This window comes from Alligator sinensis, unplaced genomic scaffold (genome assembly GCF_000455745.1).
Source record: "Alligator sinensis unplaced genomic scaffold, ASM45574v1 scaffold565_1, whole genome shotgun sequence".
Taxonomy (NCBI): Eukaryota; Metazoa; Chordata; order Crocodylia; family Alligatoridae; genus Alligator; species Alligator sinensis.
Window position 1 is genome coordinate 1,184,497 of NW_005842234.1, and position 22,314 is coordinate 1,206,810.

The 22,314-nt window shown below is 43.3% G+C and overlaps 1 protein-coding gene across 4 annotated transcripts in view; it reads right to left on the reverse strand.

Moving 5' to 3' along the window:
• Nucleotides 1-22,314, reverse strand: part of ANTXR2 (ANTXR cell adhesion molecule 2) — a 185,346-nt gene that overhangs the window by 128,676 nt on the left and 34,356 nt on the right. For all 4 annotated transcript variants that reach the window (XM_025208515.1, XM_025208516.1, XM_025208517.1 and 1 more), the window contains 3 exons: nt 18,766-18,826; nt 17,378-17,473; nt 6,027-6,096 (listed from right to left, as the gene is read on the reverse strand). In XM_025208515.1, coding sequence (XP_025064300.1) covers nt 6,027-6,096; nt 17,378-17,473; nt 18,766-18,826 — 227 coding nt within the window. The remainder of the gene's footprint in view (nt 1-6,026; nt 6,097-17,377; nt 17,474-18,765; nt 18,827-22,314) is intronic.

Sequence of the window (22,314 nt, forward strand, 5' to 3'; positions counted from 1 at the left end):
AAGTAAAGTACTACTCCCTGGGCACATCTACACGAGACGTTTAGTACAGAATAGACTAATTAGCTCCTCAGTCAACATCTCATGTTTCATGTGTGGCCCTATTAGGGCACAGGAAACTAATTCTGCAGGGAATTAACTTGTAAATACAAGTACAATCCTGCTGTGGAGTTTTTTGGGTTTTTTTACTCTGCTGCAGCACATACGTAGACACTGGTATGGCTGGCTGGTGCACGAGGGTGCTTCAGTGCAGGGGCTACCTGCCAGCTAGCCCCTCACTAAAGCAAACTTGTACTGCAGCCAGCCCCTCCACAGCACACTGAGCCAGACCGGAGCACCCTTGGCCTGGCAGGCTGACCCACCAGGGATCCCTACCAGCCAGGGCTGCTCCAACCTCCAAATTTCTTCCCTATTGCATATTTGCCAGTGTTGTGTTCCAGGTGATGGAACTTCCTACTACTTCTCTTGAGCAATTACAGCCCAAAAGCTCTGATTTTAAGCAAAGTATTCATGTTAAAATTTCTTTTTTTTTTAAAGGTATCCCTTCAACTCCTGATTAGAACTCCTTTCATCAACCAAAATAATTCCACTTCCCATTGGGTGTTTATCCACATAAAATATTCTTAATCTCTTAGTCAAGTCACACGCTGAGTATTTCCAACTTCTCATAGGTCTTTCCCTTGTTCTTTCCTGAAATCCCTTTAGCTTGTCTTGTCTTATTTAAAACTTTTGTTAATAGTCGAATAGAGGAGCTTAATGACCTCTTAGTTCCTCACTTTTATTTCTGTCCATTTATTACACAGTGTCACGGCAGGGTCCTGCAGGAGGGCCGTGACCTCCTTGAGGCCCCCTTTCCGTGTCAAGTCGGCCCAAGGGCACCCTCTATTCTCGCCCGCCACGTCTTTGCTCTTAAGTTAAGTTGGGAGGCTGCCTTATACCCTCTTGGACACATAGACTCCTGGACCCCTCGTGGATCTTGTCCAGCGCAAATGGGTGCTTCGGGGCACCGTAGCCTTATGGGCTATGCGTGGCTCCAACCACCCCTGATACCACGCCCCAAGCCTCGCAGATGGGATAGACATTGGTTTGTCTCTTTCCGTACACTGACGCCCCCTCCTGGGGCTCTCCTTGCCCACTCCGGGCCTTCGCTGCGCCGCCGCCCTCTCTCGGGGCCTTCTCTGCGCTGTTGCCCCCTGTCTGGGCCTTTTCAATAGTGCCCCCTCCTGGGGCCTGCTATGCCCTTACTGGGGCTTCTCGATAATCCCCCCCCTTTCTGGGGCTCTCTCTGCGCCCCCACTCGGGCTTCTAAAATGCCGCTCCCTTCCTTGGGGCTTTCCACGCCCACACCTGGGCTTCTAAAGTATTGCCCCCTTCCTGGGGCTCGTCACGCCCGCACTGGGCTTCTCCATGCTGTCGCCCTCTCTCGGGGTCTTCTCAATAGTGCCCCCTCTCTGGGCTCGTCGTACCCACACTTGGGCTTCTAAAATATTGCCCCCTTCCTGGGGCTGTCACGCCCGCACTGGGGCCTCTCAATTGTTGCCCCGCTCTGGGGCTTGCTACGCCCGCATGGGGCTTCTTAAAAAAGGCTGCCCCTTCCTGGGGCTCGTTGTGCCCATTCTGGCGCTAGGGCCCCCACACCACTGTGGGTCCCTATGAGTATGCTGCACCCACTCAGGCGCTGGGGTCCTCACCCTCTGTTGTGAGCCCCCAATGAAGCCTCCTCCAACCCCTATAGCCTCACCCAAACCACCGGTCTAATAAATAACAACGCCAAAGCAAAACCACAAGCCCCTAGGCTGTAACACAAATTGAAGCCGCCTGGCTATAACTTAACACCACGGCTCAAGCCTCCCGAGCTGCCTTCTGTAACTGCTCAAGCAGTACTTGCGGTTCTCACTGCTTCTAGTGTCATGGCTGAGAGAGCTCCTGCCTCTCTGGCTGCTGGCAGGGAACTGCCCGCCTGGCTTCAGCCCTGGGCTTTATAAGGGCCAGGCCCTGCCTCCTACTGGCAGCTGACTCTCCTTAGTTGCTCCGGCAACCCACAGCTGTACTCCCTAATCACCGCTAGGGCTCCTTAGGCACTGCCAGAGCTTCTCCCTTGCCAGTTTTCCCCTCTCTAGGAGCGGGGCACCGAGGTGCACCGCGACACACAGACATAATGTATATGAGTTGGCATGCATATATAGTCCATGCTCAGCAACATACTTGAACCACGGTCTGTTTTAGACCGACAAGTAATATTGTGAACTCGTATTTGAAGTTAGGGATTTCACTTGATCAGCCAGGCTATGTACAGACATCCCACATCAGTTCAAAAACAGAAACTGATCAGTGTCCTTATAGCTGTATTAAGAGAAGCCTTATGCTTCCCCAGCAGACTGTTTTGATTGCAGCAATTCTATAACCTCTGATTCTTCTAAGTTAAACAAAATCCTCAAACTCATGTGTCATGGACCAAAATGTCCTTGCCTCATTTACTGGAGTACTGGCATAAGGAAAGCAGAATTTTAGCTTTCAGTGCTTGTTCCTTCAAAATCTCTTTCTGTAATAGCCCAGGAAAAGACTATGGTATGCACAACTCATGCAGATCAGGAGAGGGAACCTTTTATTTCAGTAAGCGTTTACTGAGATTAAGTTAAATAAAATACATAACATTTGGTACCACAGTTAAGTTTACAAAGTGGTTAATCTTATTATTGCCATCTACTGAGCCAATGTGGCAAATGAAATGTAAAATGGAGTCTTAACTAAATTTAAATGAGTGTTTTGGGCACTCTGGCCAAAAATATTGCCGACCCCAATCTAACACAACTGAATGATGAAGGGGAAATCTGCTCTGCAGCAAATGGCAATTTATGCCTGCTGCTGAATCTGGGATGAATAATAAAACTCCACCTTCTTAAACCGGTAATAAGCCTAGTCTTCGTTTAGTTCTTATTTGATGTATGTAAGTATGGCCCATATCTAAATCTTCATAGAGTATTTTCTGCATAGGCATGAGTTTCACCCTAAGCTTTTAGTTAATGATATGGCAACAGCTATGTACTGCTTAAAAATCCCAAGTAGTTTCAAGCTTTTAGGAAATGAGATATCTACAAAAAGAAAAAGTTGATTTAGGGGACTAAGGTACCTAACAATTTTGCCTCTCATGAATGTTGTGATGAAGATGCATTCTGTATGCAGTAAGCTGCATCAATACACTGCCACATCACCCTTTAGTGCCACATCAGCACATGGTGCTATCTAAAAAAAGTATTGTTTGTAGAAAATGCCAAGCTATAAATCTACCGGCAGTATTTTGTAAGTATCTGACAACTGCAGCCAGCAGCTGGATAAAAAGAGAAGAGAAACATATTGTGGCATTAATCCAATAGAACTAGTGGTTTGCCAGCCACGCTAATTTACTTTAGGTAAACTCAGTGTAGTTGCTGCTGTACTTTTAAGAATTCATCGGCCTACAAAAATAAAATTGTGCAGATCTCAAATAGCACAGATATGACAGAAGCTACCATATGCATACATTTTGTCATGCACGTAGATGACAACTCACAAGTTTTAGAAATTTCAAAATTAACTTGGTCTAATATTTGGTTGTACTTACTACAGTCCTGTTAAAAAGAACACCAGAAAAATCAGCTTCCTGATTGCTGCTACTTTAGCAACTAACATTAGCTCCACTATATGAGGAATTACTGGGAGGTATCCAGCAGTAGTCTGAGTTGTGCCAATGGAAAGTCAAGAGTTCAAATATGTACATTTCTATCATAGCTGTCAAGTCTTCTAATTTGCCATGTACTACTTATCTTTAGGCTAAACCCTGTGACTCTTCAAGCACAGTGTTTTGGAAGTACATTTTATATCAGTATATCTTTTGCAACATGGCATGTAGAGCCTGTATGTATTTAATCTACTGTAAGGCATGCATTTGCTAGGAACATTGCTGAAAAGAACTGCCCTGTAATTAGGTACTTTCTCTGGATTGCAATTACAATATGGTGCGTTGTCTACTTCAGTGACACTTCACAGGCCAACAAGCACTTCTCAGAACAACAAAAATACAGCCTGTTCAAATAATTTACACTGTGTATTAATATATATCAATAAATATTCTGTGCATTTCTTGCTCATTTGGCAGGCTATGCAATTTGCATAGTCTCAGACTAACACTGTGGTGGCAATTAGCTACAGGTTCAGGATTTGCGGTGTTTATCCAACATTGTGGGCCTGATTTACGGATGTGTTTTAAGCCAGTGTATTCCCACTGAAATGTTTGCTGGGGAGGGAAGGAGTAATTAAACAAATTAACTCATTTCTTCCTGATGATAACATTTTCCTCATAGCTAAGACAAATCAATGCCACGTACAGCTAAAATAGCAGTTTGAGACAGTTATTTTGCTCCAGCTGTAGGTATACCACTTCAGTTCCACAACTGTATGCCAGCAAACTTCCACTGAACTCAATGGTATTGCACTGGAGAAACATCACCGCAGAATAGTTCTGATGCACTGCCATATCGCTCAAGACAAATCAGCATTGTATATATGGATGTAAAAGGCTATTTTATAATCTGAAATGTCTGACACTGTATGTAGTATAAAGCCTCATCCTCTCTCCCACAGAGATAATTCAACATTTTTTCCCTATCTTACATTCCTAGGTCCAGTCTTTTTCAATGTAACGGAGGATATAGCATCAGGCACTAACTGTACATCTCCTTTGAGATGAACCACTCCTCGCCCCTCCATTGGGGTTAATCACTTAAAAGTCTTTTAATCCATTTATTTCCAACTCTCCTCCCTGCCATGACTATTAAGTATACAAAACAGATGTGCTCCCAATGCTTCACTCAGGTTATAGCTTTATAGAAGCTGTCAGTCATTAGTGAAAGCCCTAACTCAGGAGAGCATCTCTGTTCAGAAAATATTTCCAGCACATGCTTAGCTTTAAGATTATGACTCTGTCCCAATTAAGTGAAAGTACTTTTCCAACTCCCCTCCCTGCCATGACTATTAAGTATACAAAACAGATGTGCTCCCAATGCTTCACTCAGGTTATAGCTTTATAGAAGCTGTCAGTCATTAGTGAAAGCCCTAACTCAGGAGAGCATCTCTGTTCAGAAAATATTTCCAGCACATGCTTAGCTTTAAGATTATGACTCTGTCCCAATTAAGTGAAAGTACTGAAATGCTTTCCTTAAATCAGGGGCCAAGGCAAAGGAAAATTACTGGGCTTTTTTAGCAATAAAAATTCATCCCAAATTCCTCTTTCCTGATATAACGGTTGCTCTCCTCAAGGCACAAAAGGGAAGAGAGTCTTCTCCCTCCTACAGAGTAAAAATGTGATAACGAGGGGATCATTTCCAGATATTTCTAATTCCTGACTACTCTGGTAGAATTAAGGAGGAAACTCCTCTTATAAATGCAAGAAATTAAGTTTAAGCTAAAGTGATCTAAAAAGCCTAGGGCATGTTTGATTTTGGGAGGTGAAGGGAAGAATCAGTTCTCAAGGCTGTAGAAACAATCTGCAGCCATGGCCAGTGACACTTAGAATAAGGCTAAAGCTGCAGTTTAGTCATGATGCTGTTAAGAGACTGCTGCAGTTGCTAAATTAGTGCCTCATTTTATCACTACATGTTAAGCAGTGGTACACATTTTGACATACAATTTCAATAATAGCTTGTAAGTGTCAGAAATAATGTAATACATTTAATAATGAGCACAAAGATTATCTAGAAGAGAGCATATTATGCCCTGTTAAAACATAGCTAATCTAGGTAAAACTTATGACAAACCAGACCTTTTCAGTGTTTAATAAACTGGTTAAATCTTCATTTTTAGGGCATCGTCCAAATCAGTTTGGTCACAGATAACTATTTAAAGGCCATTCCAACATTGGCAAATATACCAGGAAAATAACCCAAAGGGGGGAAAAAAAGACTGCCTATTGCCAAAACCCCATATGATTATGCTGAGCATCAATGAGTTTAATTCTGTCAAGATACAAGATAAAGTTTTCTCCAAGTACTTACTCGCCACTGTTATGCAAGACAGGTGCTGGACAGAGAATAAACTTTGATTCCACTTGTATTGCTTTTTCATCTGCAAAACAAAGCATTACATGAGCTACATATATTGCACTACTTAATCAGATGAGAAACTAGAATGTCTGAATATGATGCAGCCTAATGTTCTTCAAAAAACTTTGGATACTGGTCTGGTTCAAAGTTCATCTGACTTCTAGGCCTTAAAAGCAATTAAAACTCTAATTCAAGAAAGCACTTAGGTGTGTCTGTATCCAAATCTTTACAAGACAACAGACAAATCATAACTAAACTGTAAATATAAGCTGAAGTCCCATTAAGCTTAAGTATCCTTCAGGATAGTGATGATTTCCCTAAATCGTAGCTTTAATGAGAAGGTGTTTTTGCTAATACTGTATTGTTAGAGAGTCACTAATAATTAAAAGACAAATGGCTGTTTCTAATGAGCAGGTGTGCACTCCTAACCTCTACACATTATATTCAATAGCAATTACAACAACCACCTAAAATGTCATATATTTATGTGGCATTTCCCATGCTGCAACATCTCAAAGCACTTTCAAAAGCATGGCTACTTTATGAAGCACTTATTTTTATCCCAAACCAAAGCTTGCTACCATAATATCAGGCTGTTTCTTGCTGGTCTGCAAGAGGGACACAGAGGGAAGACACAAGAAATCCCCTGAGCACTTCTGCAGCAACAGGGTGCAACTGTAGTCCTTCTATACACCTGTCTGCATGCCAAAGACCCAAAAGTTTGTGGGAAGAGGTAGAATAGACTGTTGCTCCAATCCCCATACATGCCGCCCTGAGGCATGCAGGCCATAGGTACTAAGAACTCCAGGAGGGATTCTGACTCTTGGAAACAGTCACACTCATTCCACCTGTTTGGCAACCCTGTTCATCAGCCACAGAAATACTCTCACACCAGGAATGTTGTTTAAAAGGTCCACCAATAGGCAACATCCATTCTGCTGTGGTAAGCCCAGGGCAGCTCTTTCCTGCACTTAAAAGGGCCAGATATGCAAGTGCTTAAGAAGCACATTTGGGAAAGGAGTTTGTCACCGGGAAAAACAGAAGGGAGGACCCCAAAATACCAGGGGAGAGCCCCAGGGACAGGGACGCACAGAGGGGAATGAAGGAAAAAACAAGGGTAAAGGGAAATACTTACCCGCAGCGGGACCTGCGGCAAAACCAGAACCCGAGGAGGAACCCGCGCGGATCATCAGCTGCGCCTTTATACAGCTGCGGCTGGCCGGTGACGTCAGCGGCGATCGCCAGCCGGCGGAAATAAAACGGGCCACCGGCAAAGAGGAAGGAGGCAGAAGGGTGCCAGCAAAGGCACCAGCAGGAGGTGGCTGTTCAAAGGTCCCACAGGAGCGAGGAGAGCTGGAGGTTGCTTTCCCCATCAGGGAAGAACCCTCCAGCACAAGCTGCAAGCCGGAGACTGCCGGCTGCAGCAGCAGGAGTTGGAAGCCAGAGGCGGCTCCCTACAGCTGGGAAACTGCATGTAGGAGCAGAAGGGTACAGACAGACCCCGACGCCAGTGGCTATAACGGAGGGGCCGGAAAGGCTAACACAACTCCCTGCGCCAGACCAGGTGGGACTGCTGAGGGCAACAGTGAAGCCGGAGAGGCGTACCAAGTGGATGACGGGAGGCAAAGGCAGCGTGAGGAGCTGTGAAGTACGGCCATCAACAGCGTGATGCCAACCCAGAAAGTAACTAGCGGACAGGCTCCCGCTAAGGGACCACAGGGAGGTCCGAAGACACAAAGAGCTGGGTGTCGGGGGAGAAGAGTAGTAGGGGAGTCCACAGGCCACCCCAGCCATATACAGGGCTTAAACTAGACCCATTGTATCAAAGGCTGGATGGTCAGCAACTTAGCAGAAGGGCCTGGCAAGGGAACTGTTGGATCCCTCGTAGTGTAATATTAGGTTTTCTTTGGGTTTTATGTTTCCCCTTTTTGGAGGGGCTGAGGATCAGAGCTCTTGTCAGAGCCTTAGTGTTAGGTAAACCACGGAGTTGTTTTTTTGGCCTTAGAGAATGAAATGGCAGTCCTGCAACCCGGACAGGGGACCTTAGGATGCCTCAGCAGTAGCAGGAAGGATCCCCCCTTACGAAAGTGGTCAGGGGGCTCAACAATCAGGAGCCTGACTAGGAGGACAACCGTGATCCATCTAGGCATGGTGTAAGGGCGAGGTATAGGGGAAGTGGAGCCTCGCAGAAGATCGCCAGATAAACGTTCCGCCATCGGGAAACCCCACATGGTCGGAACCTCCACTGAAATAATATTCAAAGTCATGGCAGGCAAGATTGGGGAAGACCATATCGAGAGCAAACACCTTCTCGACGGACCACCGGGGACAATAAGGCGAGCACCATTGAACTTCCGGGCCAGAGCGGGCACAGAGTTGTTAAGCCATGGGGATTTACTTCCTCTGTATATGGTTCTTTCTTTGCCAACTTGTAATGCTAGATCTGGGTTAGTAGTTGTGTATGTGTGAATCTCAGTTGGAGAAGTGGGGTGTGCACTGCCATATGCTTCTGTTTTAATGGTAATTTACATAGATTGTTGTTTATTCCACTGTTATGTCTCGCAGGTTTCCTTTTCAGCATTCGGTAATGGTTCTTTACAAACGTTAGGTAAGACATCTGCCGAAATACAGTATCTAACCCCAAAAGAACCTACAAACTTACTGCTTGCGCTGCAACCACCCTGACAAGGAACTCCAAGTTAACAGAGGCTGCCCCATACCAAGAGCTCAATTTTGTCACTGCTATTCCCACTGAACAATATGCATTAGATCCACTTGGCTTGCAAGTGGTGGGATTTTACTGAGAAATGTGCTTTGTTCTCTTCTGGCTTTTTTTTTTTTAAAAAAAAGCAGCTGCAAAGCATATTTGGCATGTGCCAGACATTTTGGTGAACGTGTGCATTTAATGAAAGAGGACAAAAGGAAAAAGAAGGAAAAATGAGTGGGATAAAAAGCTATTGGGCATAGCTGCCTGCGTGATGGGTCCCTGGCAGCATCTTTCACGGGACTGCCCTCCTCTTCTTCTAGCTGTCCATGCTCTGACAAACTAAAACCTGGGGGCAATGTTCTTTCTCTTCTGTTGAGTTCTGGTTTGACTGACTGTCCTTGGTGAGGTGGATACACTACATGCTACACAGTACCCTGCCATGTCATTCCTATCCCTTCGTCTTTCCACTGATCTGATGGCTTCCCAGATACCTCTGATAAAATTAGGTAAAAGGAAAGGAGCCTTGACCAGAAATTTTCTAACAGATGCTGGCAAGACTTCTGGGGGGAGGGGTTCACTGTCTGCTATGCTGCAACATGTGCTAACACTGACACTGGCCACTGGCTGCATCTACACGAGTGGCAGACTGCACAGTTGTTACTGCGCATTTAGTACATGCATAACCAAGTGTTAAATGACTGTGCAGTAACTAGTGTTACTGTGCAGTAGCATCCCCGGCACGGATTTATTCAGATGCAGCTACACAGTAGCTCATTACACTGCACAGCAGCGTTGCATTATGGTTAGTGCCCACCAACGCTACTGCGTGGTAGTGTTTTATGTAGACGCACCTAGTGGGATGTAATATGCTATCACATTCTGCTTTAATAATATTTTCCATCCACTTTGCACAGGTATAAGCTATGACACTGTGCAATACAATTGGTGTCAGAGTCCTGCTGTTTAATGCTGGTTTGATAAGCAACTGGTAATTCTAGAAGAGTTATTAGGATCTGATGCCAGGAATTAGTAGCATTCATGCCATTGCATGTTGGTAGTATTGTCAGCAATAAATACTAACTAGTTAACTAGAGCATTAATCCTCAAAGGAAATGATGAATAATGTGAAGATTGCAAAAAAATACTGAAATATCTTCATAATCACAAAATACACACAGATCCCTACTTATTAGCTTCCAAAAGAAATTTTCAAACCACTGTATGGCTCTTAAATAAGCTACCTTACATTTTTTTAAGGTAAGAAATAGTTGCTATTGTTATTTTAGAGATGGTTAAACTGAGAGATAGGGAACTTACATGAAGTGTTAGTGACCAAAAAATAAGTCAACAGCATGGTGGAAATAATACCCATGAGTTTGGATCACTAGCAACTATATATAAACATTTGGGCTGTGCAAAGCTTCAGTCACTGATTCGATTCACTGGAGATTCAGCGGCCAAACCTCCGAATCGAATCAGGAGACCCTTTAATCTCTCCAAATCGAATCGGAACCCTTCGAATCAATTCAGAAATATTCGGTGATTCGGATATAGACGCAGCTTAAAAAAAAGCCAAAAAAAATTAAAAATTTACATACCTCAAGGTACCAGGCAGCTCATGAACACTGTGATGCTGGGGCAGATGGAGTGTCCTACAGGAGCACAGGAGGCTCCCCAGTTTGCTTGGCAGAAGACCTGAAAGTGGACCAGAAGCACTTCCAGTCCATTTCTGGGTCCGCCAGAGAGCTCACGCTCCTGCCCCACCCTGGTTTGGCAACTGGTGCCTCCTGGGTCTGGGGGGCCATCCAGGATCCCCCTGAACTCGATTGCCAAGCCGGGGGGGGCGGGCGGCGACATACGGGGCCCCACTGCACGCTTGGCGTTAGACCCGGAAGTGGACCGAAAGTACTCCCGGTTCACTGCCAAAAATGCAGGAGTGGGGGGAACTGCACGTTCCCGTGGGTTGCTCCATCCACGCCAGTATCGCAGCTGCATCTGGTACCTCGAGGTATGTAGAAAAAACATTTAAAGCTATGTCTATGGCCAAATCACTGATTCTCCAAATCAGCACTGAATCTACACATTCAGATTCAGCAGAAATCAAATTGGGGACAGTGATCCAAATCAACAAATTGAATCACTGTCCCCGATTCAGGCCAAATCTGAATCTAATATGGCCCATTTCACACACTCTTAATAAACATCAATATCTGAATCCAGGTTGCCCAAATTTCAGATTATTCAGCCTTCAGATATATTTCTTCTAAATCCAAAAAATTGTGCCAAGAGTAAATAAAATGTATTTTTAGATAAGCAAAATGTTTTAGGAATTCTCCAGGTCACCTAGATAACTGTCATTTTACCTACATGTGAAAGAATTACTCTACCAATTTATGAACTGTGGCCATCTGTAATATGGAATACAGCAACAGATTTATATAGTCTGGGCAATGCAGCACTATAGTTCAAGACAGGAAATGAGAAGATCAGTTGCAAGTGAAGGAAAATGTAATTACCCAGTTTGACTTTAGCCAGAACAACTGGGGTAGTACACTTGCTCTCAAAAGCACTTCTCAAAGATCTTTAACAAACTGCAATGATCAGAACTTCAGTCCAGGCACAGGTTATATCCAGAAGAACGGTGTAAGCACACATGGTGTGCAGTAAAATCGGAATTTGGGAAAAATGAGTGCATTGTATAAATTAGAAACTACTCGAATTCCTTTTGTTTTACTTTTTTATATCCATTCTTAATTCATTTTGCAGTTATTTTGTTTATCAAGACATTTACTACCCGAGGCAAAAAAATGAAATGTAAATCTACTTGCTCTTCACTGTTTCTTGAATACTAAAAACAGGAAATGTTACAACAAAGGCTGATTCTCCAATGTCCTGTACCATGTGGAGTCACTGTCATTGGAGGAAAGTGGACATGAAACAAGACCAAATTAAAATGCCAGTCATTTACACTTGTGCAAAATGTGTGTGAAAGGCAAGAAAAGGAAATGTGTGCAAGGGGCAAAGCAATGCAGGCACTGCTTATACTCAAAGCTACTACCACCACTGATAAGGTGGCTTAGCCTCCTGCTATATGCAAAACTTACACTAACAGGAGTTTTCTTCCACATGAGTTGCCCCATCTCCCTCCTAAGTGACAGAAGCTCTGCTGGCAAAAGCCTTTGCCAGAATAACATGGCTACAGGGTATGATCTTTTCACCTCCCTAATCAATATACCATATCTACTCAAATATAAGATGACCATGAATATAAGACAACCTCCCAAAAATTAGATTTTATATGTGGAACATCTATACATTTGTTATAATTTTACAGGTATAGAACTGAATTATTGGAGGTTTGCCTTGAATGCGTCTCCCTCCCACTGCTACAGCAGGGAAAATAAAGCTGGGATCAGGTAGCCCCCTCACCTTCTGACACCCTGCAGTCCCTTCCCCACCTCCTTACTATTACTTCAATAAGCTCAAGGAGAGCATGGTCTAAGGAGTAAAGTTGAAAACACTGACCTGGAAATGAACCTGCCTGTAGTAACTTGCATATAGGAAAATCATTACAGGTACTTATAGACTTAGTTCATCCAGAATTGATGCATTTTGTCTCTTTTGAAACTGCATCAAGGTTTAGCACAGGCACTCTACAAACACACTTTTAAGCCACACTTTTGTACCTACTTATAGAGAGTACAAACTATGCATGACATCAGTCCAAAGCCAAAAACTCATGATTTACCACACTGTTCATTGGACTGGGCCCCAGCATTTCAATTATGTGCGTGTATGCCAGATATCTCTCACAAAGGATCCACATGCTAATTAGCCCCCCACGCATGACTGGAATCAAATGTTCTTGTCACAAGTCCTGGGATCCTCCAAAAATGTATATGCAGATGAGGCCCAGGGCAACCTGGTCTGCCTCCACCTCAGGGAGGGCAGGGCCACACTAATCATGTGATAGGCTGAGAGAGGGAGTCACAAACAGATTTTGAGTAAGATGTTTGGGATCTCGTATGGCAATGTCTGCCAGACATTTAAGAATAGTTAAAAAGCAGGAGTCACTGGAAATGGGAAAGGAAGGCACAGCTCAAGCACAGGAGTAAAGAGGAAGTTGAAATGCAGTCAATGTAGTAGCTCACCATGGTTGAAAAAGAGTCGGTGCTAAGGCGGACTGGATCTGTAAGCTGGCAGTGGGAGCAAAGATCTTACAATCTGTAAAATATTTTGCAGGACACCCCCTGAGACCATGGCAGGTGTTCATGCTGACCAATTGAAGAACATGGATTGTGGACCAATCCTGGTTCTACAATATTCTGAATGAGTTCCACAGCATGTATGGGCTACAGAATGACGTCCCTGTGACTATCTCTCACCACAGAAAGATACAAGAGGTGGAGAGAGCTAGGGACATACTATCACCCATGGACCTGTGCCCCAGTGATGGTTGCTAAGCTGTGTAGGAGCAGATCTTCCACAAGGACCTGCAGAAAGACCACAGAGACCTGAAATGGCTGACAGCCCACTGAGCTCTCCCAATGAGAGCACAGAGAGGTAGACCAGCTGCCCTATGGCAATCTGCCAAGGTACCACAGAAACCGTCAACCACTTCTTATGGCTCTGCTCATATACCAAGGAGGTCTGGAAAAAGGTAAATCAACTCTGTGAAATGGTGGCAGGGATCAGATGGATGACAAGAGAGACGGCACTGTATTGCCACCTGACTAAACACCAAGAAAACCCAACAGTCAGTTTCGATCAGTTCATGTCCTGTGTCAGGAGCACCCTGTGGAAGTCCAGGAACCTCTTGATATACAAGCACATGAATCTTGAGGTGGCAGATTGTGTTAAAATGGTTCTGAGTGAACTCCAGCCCTACTATTCGAAATCGGTGGGAAAGGATGGGGAGGACGCAGCCAACACTGCCTGGCAAAGAGAGAGTTTGCACAGGCTCTTCAAAGACACCCTAGAAGGGAAGCGGACAGTGGTAATGAGGAGGAAAATGAGGCAACTGGCCCAGGTGACAGCGATAATGACAGCAGCAGTTGAGTCAACAGCAAGAGCAACGATGACAGTGAATGAACTGAGATTTTAAACTCCATAATCAGGGCTAGGACTAAGAGATGGTGTGACTGGGTCAGAGAAAGGACTGAAGATGGGTGCATGGGAGTGCAAGTCCGTGGGTACACTTATTGTAACAGGTGCATGGGTTTTGAATGTGGATTAAGGTATGTGAAGAAAAGTATGCTAAATGGTGTGTGTATAAAACTTTCTATGTAAATATATATAGACATATGTTTTTAAAAAAAATAAATAAATAAATAAAAAAAATGTGCTCTAGACTAAGGTCTCCCCCAGCTAAGATCTAGTGTAGTCCCTATTGAGAATGGAGACCTGTCCATTCCACTGAGGGCAGACACCACTATGAGAATTTGCTATAGCCTCCCAATGGGTGGATCTTGGGTACACAATTTATGGTGATGGAGGATTGCTCTCTGACTCCTCCTCTAGATTGCTTCTATGGCCTTTTGGCTAGGGACAAGCAAGACTATGGGGCATCTGAACTCCAAGTCTCTGGGCCTGAGGCCTGCTTGCAGGATGCCTGCCCTGGATTTTGGGAGTATCTGAAGCCCCAGGCTGAAAAAAAATCAGGGAAGTAGCATACTTGCCAGTGGTAGTGCCACACAGACTTGAAAAACTGATCTCTGCTGCTCAGTTGATAGAATTAGTAACTGAGACATGAAATTATATATTTTTAAAAATGCATTTACTCATCGGCGATTATGAAGACTGTAGCAACGAGTGAAAGGACTGGGGAATCAGGAGGGGGATTTGGGAGGGGGGGAAAAGGGAAGGAGTCATGGAGGCGGTCCTTTGAGTGACTGTGATAGCTAAAGGTGAAGGAGACAGGTACACAGAAGCGCACTACAGTTATTGTAATGGGGATGAGGATGGTATAGCTGTGGTGTAGGATGGTGTAGCCTAAAATGTGTGTTCTTTTCCTTGTGATGCATTTAACTAACAGCTGTCTAGGCATCAATCAAATGGGTGGTTGGTAGAAAGGGATCTGGCCCTATGCATCAATATAGTCATGTGTAATGTATTAAAAATTGTATACATTAATATGTATGTATACATATGTTGGTATATGTCTATACCAACCATACAGTTGGACCAATAATAGATATCGCCCACAAAAATCCTTGTCGTTCGCATGCACATGAATCAATTTTGCAAAATTCCCCATTTCTTTCTTTGTTGGTTTTCTTAGGCCTGGTGTACAGTTTCAGCAGCATAGTTATTTTGATTACGGATGTGCTTTTTAGTAAATGAGCATTAAAAAAAACCCATAGTGTAGACACTTTGATATCAGTATGAAGGTACCTTATGCCAGGATAGCTTCATCTGCTTCCCGACCAACAATATAAGTAGGCTAGAAAGTAAGTATTTTTATCCCAGTATAACCATGTTCATTCTGGGCAAGAGGTCTGTCACTTCAGCTAAACCAGTTTACTTCAATCAGCAAAGCATTCTAATGCAGACAAGGCCTTGGTACATTTAGGTCTCAGTTCAGGGAGAGATTTAATCAGAAGCCAGACTTTAATCCTGCGTTCTAAAAAGTCTTGAATTCAGTGCAACTACTTGCATAGTTAGTTAAGCATGCACCATGATTTCATACATACAACACACACCTTCTTTCCAAAAAACAGTTGCTGAAAATTGGAGTGCACATTGTATGAGAGAAATACACTAAAGACAGTTTCTGCCACTTACAAGGCAAATATGAAAGCAACTCTGCACATGATCCACACAATCCACTGATACTCAGTTACTTACTACAAGGAAAGACCTTTTGTCCTTCACTCTGCCCTTCCAAAACAAGGTATGAACCTTATTCTAGGGTGCATTATGCAAGGAAGTATGGTTCTTCCATCCCTACCTGAGGAGAGATCTTCCTGCTATTGAAAGGTATTACAGGGATTCTTTCTAAAACTGAATTCTTCTCACTGGGTTACCTCCAGGGAACCAATGTTCTGCCTAAGTAGCCAGCCACATACTAAATATTAGGCCTGTGCGACGCAGCTAGTATTTGCTTCAGATTTGGCTGATTCGGGGGACAGTGACTCAACAGTGAATCTGATTCAGAGATTCGGCTGCTGCCAAATCTCTGAAAAAAACAGGCCTCATCCCCCACCTGCTCTCCCAGGTCTATCAATGGCTCCCCCACCTGGCCCCAGCATCCTGGCACTTTTTTTTTTTTTTTTGCTCTCTTTTTTTTTTTTTTTTTTTTTAAATTCCCACACACACCAGCTCCTGCCAGGCAGGGGAACAATCCACACTGCCCCAGATTGCCCCGTGCTGCGTGGGAGGCTCTGCCACAAGCCCCCAGAAGCCCTGATGGCTGCTACAGCAGCCAGTGAGCTTGGGGCTTTAAAAAAACAGCCAGGACACTGGGGCCAAGTGGAGCAGCCTTTGATGGGGCTGAAAGAGTGGGCAGGGGTCAGGAGGTGCTCAGGGGGGTTGGGGGCACGGGATGGGGCCTGGCAGGGGTCCCCCATAGTCCCCTCTTCCAGCCTCCTCTCCCTCCCTCCCCCCCCCCCCCCCCCCCCTTCAAACCAAGGGGCCCAGGTCCACCCTCCTACTTACAAGCATGGAGTCCAGGTCCAGCTCACTGTGGCAGTGAGTGGGGACTACCCAAACCTCCAAAACTCTCCGAATCGATTTGGATCTTTTTATTGGTCTCCCAATTTGATCCAGATTCAGAGATTTGGCTGCTAAATCAGGCCAAATCTCCTCCAAATCAAAATCAGCACTCGAAGCTTCGCACAGGCCTACTAAATATCTCTACAGTGAGGCCAGTGCAGGGTGAGTGGTGTTTCAGTCCCTGGGCCCCTAAGCAACCACAATGACTGGAGGAGACACCCATCAGCAGATCCCTAGCTATACCCCCAATCCATCCTCGCTGCTCTTTACACCCATCTCAGCACACTGCTATGCCGGAAAGCCACAAGAGTGTCATGAAGAGTGCTCAGTGTCAAGCAGAAGCACACACTCTGTGAATATCACCGAACTCTGCACAGAATCACAGTAATTCCACTACCAGGTGTGGATGCCTGATGCTTTTATATAGAAAGTGGGTTTGCTACTGTATTCAAACAGGTGCAGCATTTTCAGTGATGAGACAAACCACCAAATAAACTCAAGTGTGGCCCAGAATACAAATGGGAAGCCTTCAATCTTTGGCCTCTTTATGGAGAATACCAAGAAATCTGTCAAATGAAACAAATTGTGGTGAAGTTTCTAGGCATTGGGCTGATATGACTTATTTCACACATTCTACAGGGCAGCCAGGCATCGGTACCAATCTGCAGCTAATCCAAACCTGTACTGTATTCAAACCATTTATACTCCATTACTAACCTCTGAACCATCCTAGTTCCTTCCTTTATTTTTTCACTTCTTTATTTTCATATTTGTATAAAATGGGGAAATCATGAAAATTCACAACTATAAAAATAAGCGTATTACAAAAGACCTTTGGCTTATCCTGTATTCACCACAGTTTATTTCAGATGTTAATACTTACTAATTATCGTGCCATTTACAAAGTAGGTGCAGGTAACACTATCCTTGTTTCTGCCCAGTTTGAGGCCGCTTCCTCTGAGGACAACTTGAAACTCCTCTAAAAAACAAAAATCATCTGTCAGTGCTTGTGGGAGGGGCCAAATTTAGATTAGCAGTCATCAGGGGTCTAGTCACAAAACAGGTTCAGCACAGGTAGTAAGATTACACCATTACTCATGCTACCTTGTTAACAGGTCACATCTGTGCCTCACACTTGAGCTAACTTCTGGAGAAGGACTAGAAAGAACTTCATAATGTATAAGCAATCACTTTAGATGGAAGGCTAGTCCCACCTAGCAGCTGCAACTTAAGTGATGAGCCTATTCTGCAATATACAGAAGCTGGATCTTGTATAAAGCTCACTCCTCATTACTTCAATAAATTTTGAGTCACACCCTCTGACAGCACTGGATAGAGACTGTCTTTAATCAGTGTGGACAATAACCCCTAAGTTACCTTGAGTCAATACAAAGTCTAAGCCACTGGTTTGATCAAATAACTCACTAAGTTTTGTAATCTTTTACAAAACAGCTGAATTAAAATTTGCAATAACCTTATTTTGGTTGATTTCAAAGAGTGTGTAGATTGCAAAACCATAAAGAGGAAGAAGAAAAAAAAACTGATGGGCTGCAAGCTTGAGCAGCTTTCTTTGATTAGTTGCATAATTTCACAGAATATATAAGCCCATCTCTAAAGAAAAATGCAGCTTGCCAGCTTTGTCCACCATACATAGCAAATGTCAGATAAACAAATAGTGCTAGGACTATATTTTACTTTTGAAAAAAAAATTAACATCACTGGAAAGACAGAATTATCTTTATCTGCTATAAGATATATATGTAACTTTAAACACATACTTTGATCTACAGCATTTGACAAGGCAGAAAACTCTGGATAAATAAATAAATTAGGTTTGAGAACAGCATGATGTATATAGTGTAACACCACATAGGGATATCACTGTAGTATATTTATACAGTGCCTAGGACACTAAAGTTCAGAACTATAGCAGGAGCTCCTAGGGGTTATTACAGTACAACAAAGTATTATTAACAACAATATGTATGTTTGAAATACATGAGAAGAAGAGGTTGAAAAGTTGCTTGCTTGCTATAGCACTGAAAGTTGGTGCTGTCTCAAAGATCTCACACAGCACAGACCACCAAGACTTAAGGAGTCAGAAAAAAATTTCCTTGAGGAATCCAAAGAAATAAAAAGGACTTCCTGATTCTTCCTGTAATTCCTCTTCTTTTAGTTGTCATATGGAGTTTGATTTCCACATTTTACACAAAAAGGAAAACAGCACTATAACTACTTCTTGTATACTATTTTCCTATTCTAATAACTTACCTCCCACACAAACACTGGATGGTTCCAAGTGTAATACCTCTGTGCATGACTGTTCCAAGATCTATTGGAGAGAAAATATATAGAGAGGATTATGATTTCTGAAGGCAACATTAGCTGAGACCATATCAAATAGTAAAAGAAGGAATAATACACCTGCTTTTCTTAAATCAATGTGTACACTCAGAAAATATTGCAAGTGGGTGTCAGAGTAACAGTTTCATCAACAAAAAGGCCTGATCTTGCAAACTTAGACACCTACATAATCCATACATTTTTCTAAAGGTTTTTAGAATCTGAGTTAACACGTTACCTTGGGACTCTAGTCAAAAAAAATAGTAATGTTTGTTTTTAGCCTTGAAATTTCTGTATGACCTCCTAACCTAGCTTCATCAGGAATCCAGGCCTATGGTATAAACTAATAGCTATATACAAAAAGACCTGATCCAAAACTCACTGAAGTCAACAGAAGCCTTTCAGTGAGCCTCAGAGCAAGCTCGAAGCACATATTCCAAGTTTTGGCACCCTTTTCTGTGTGGAGCAGAGCAGGAATTCACAGCATTTTCACGCATACTGGATTTGGTGGAGGCTTTTCCATTTCACTTGAACTACACAGCCACTCATACATGAACCACTCATGTCATGTTCTACCAATGGTGAAGGAGAAGATATTCTTTCTGTCTATTACCATTAAGCTTAGGAGATAGGAGGCAGGAGACTAGTGGTTTTGGGCTCAAAACCCTTTTTATCGAGCAAAGCTTCAGACATTATCTTACAAACAAGTCAAGTAATATTTCCCCATTTTACAAATATGTGAATTTACCAGGCTACAAAAGGTCAGCAAAACAGAGCCAGAAATAGAATGCACATCTTTACTACAGCACATCCCAGTTTTATCCACTCAACCACACTGCCTTCATAATGAAGGTATCAAATATTTTGGCTAGCCTGAATGCAACCACTGATCTAAACACTCCCAGAAACAGGTATGGCTGTGTCTAGACAAAATGAGGGGCATGTGTGCACAACACTTTAAAGCAGGTTAAATGCAGCTCTACAGGAATCCCGTGCAGGCAGCCTGGCAAGGCAGGCTCCACCCAAGGGAAAAAAAAAAAAGGGGTGAGCTTGATCCTCCCCACCCCTAACTAACACAGTTGGTTCAATAAAATATATCACTTCAATTAACTGGATTACTTGCCAGCTTATAATGGATCCTGGGAAGGTCAGGGCAATGATTCAGGAACATTTTCAACTGTGTTCAACTTTGGCCTAACTCTATTCCCATTAGAGTTAATAAGATTATTACCAAAATCATGAGCAAGAGCAGACTGAGGCAAATATAGCACACTTTTCTAATTCCCACTGTATACCAGTTTGTGAAAATTAATGTATTTTTGGGCTGGTGAGCTTGTTTGTGTGCTTTGTATGGATTAAGGGATGCAAATTTCTCATCAACCTTTCCACCTGTTAATTATTTCTCTTATTGCTCCACCCCGTGTGCTGCTGCTTTCTATTCCTGCATCTCCAGGTCCACGACAAACAGTGACAATTACAACATTGTTCATGTGCCGATTTCCTTTGTTCTTAAAAGCAAACCAAAACAAACCCCATAAAGAGCAGAAAAGATACGGCTTAACATTACTTATCACTTAACGTGAACAAAAATGAGCTCTGTAAAGAGTTTAAGGTTAAATTCATCCCTTTGACACCAAGAATACCACAATTCCAGGAGCAAGTCTTGGAAAAAGTGACATCAAGTATGAAAAGTGTTTTGGGTTTGGTTTTTTTTCCAAAACTGCTATTAAAAATAACAATTGCCTTGATACAAACTTTCCGTATTTTAAACTATTTTCATCCTTGACTTGGCATGAGAAAGCTTCACAAGATCTCCAAAACATCTTGGAAAAGACGAGGGTCTGGACCTTTGTGGTTTCCATCTGGATTACTTAGCTTATAAAAGTGAGCTCACTGATAAAACTTACACGATTCATTTTGGCTTGCAAAACAGAGATATTTAACTTTGCCCTTCTATAAGATCCAAAATACTTTCTTCCCAATACTCAAACATCTCCAAAACCCAATGGCCTGTGTTAAGGAAAGATGCAGTAGAACCCATTCAGTTAGGTTTGGGCACCCCTTGTGAAGACGAGGATTTGCAAATGTGAGAGAGTCTGCAAAGAAAAGCTGAAGCCAACAGCTGCACAGGACTATTGAGGTGCTTCAGCTAACTCCTACACTTATCTCAAAGGACACTATTTTTCCAATGAACTATGAAGGAGCATGGCTACAGCAATAGCTGAATGGTTCATCCTTAATCCATCAACCTGCTACAAATGTAACAGGTGCAAACTACCCAGGTGCAAATGACCGAGATTCTACTGTAACATTACAGAAATCCATCTTTTCCTCTAAAAGCCACCATTCTCCTCCTTGAAGCTCCTTCTGTATGTCAACAACCATTTTTCAAAACACCACACAGAGCACAGAAAAGCAAAAGAAAAAAGAAATACTCAGTGATCATGCAAAACTAGTATTCTTAGGAACAGATTTCTCACTCGGTTGTCTTTCTTAAGAAATAAGTTTCATCTTGCTTTAGTTCTCTAATTTTACCAGAAAACTGGGTGATCCATCAAAGCCATCCTTAAAAACAGGACTAATTTTCCATCAGCTACTGAATGGAGATAACAAATACTGTCCATGCTATGCATCAGCACATAATGCCAGAGTTCAGAGGCTTTTCTCAGAAGGGTAAGGCACTTGGGACCATCATGGGCAAATGAGAACAGTTTCACAGACAGGAAGTTACAGCCATTCTGTCACCCTTGAGAGATGCAACATATTTTCTACTTTAAAAGATGTACTGGTGCTTCTTATGCTCATTACCTCTCCCCTCTCCTTACCTCCCAACTTTTTTTTTTTTTTTTTTACATTCTTATCTCCGTCTTGATTGTATGTCAAGGTATCTCTCTGGTGTCCCACGTACTGTTAGCTGTGCATTTAGGACCTGATCCAAAGCCCATTAATTCCCATCAACTTCAGCAGGTTATGAATCAAGGCTTTTGCAAAATAAATCCTCCTCTGCCATGCCAGAAATTACAGAAAGCCAGAACCTGATGTACCCCTCAGCCACATGCAATAACTATGAAAATCTCATGAACAGCTGATCTATGCTGGCTTTGCTACCTCTAAATTCCTCTGGAACCAAAGAGCGCACCATTTGAACATGTGCCCAGGACTGCAGCACTTTGAGCTGGGTCAGAGCAGCCCCAGTTGGAAGGGCCCTAGCCTGCTGGGGCAGCACTTTGAACTGGGTCAGCCTGCTAGCCTGGGGATGCTCTGACCCAGCTCAATGTGCTGCAGAAGGGCTGGCTGGGGTCCAAGAGTGCTCTAGTGCAGGGCTAGCCAGCAGACACCTCCGCACTGAAGCACTTTCATGCACTCTCATGCGCAGCCAGCCATGGCACTGTCTACATGTGTGCTGTTGCACACAAAAAAAATTCTGCAGCAGGATAGTACTTGTATTTACAAGTACTACTCTGCTGCAGTTAGTTT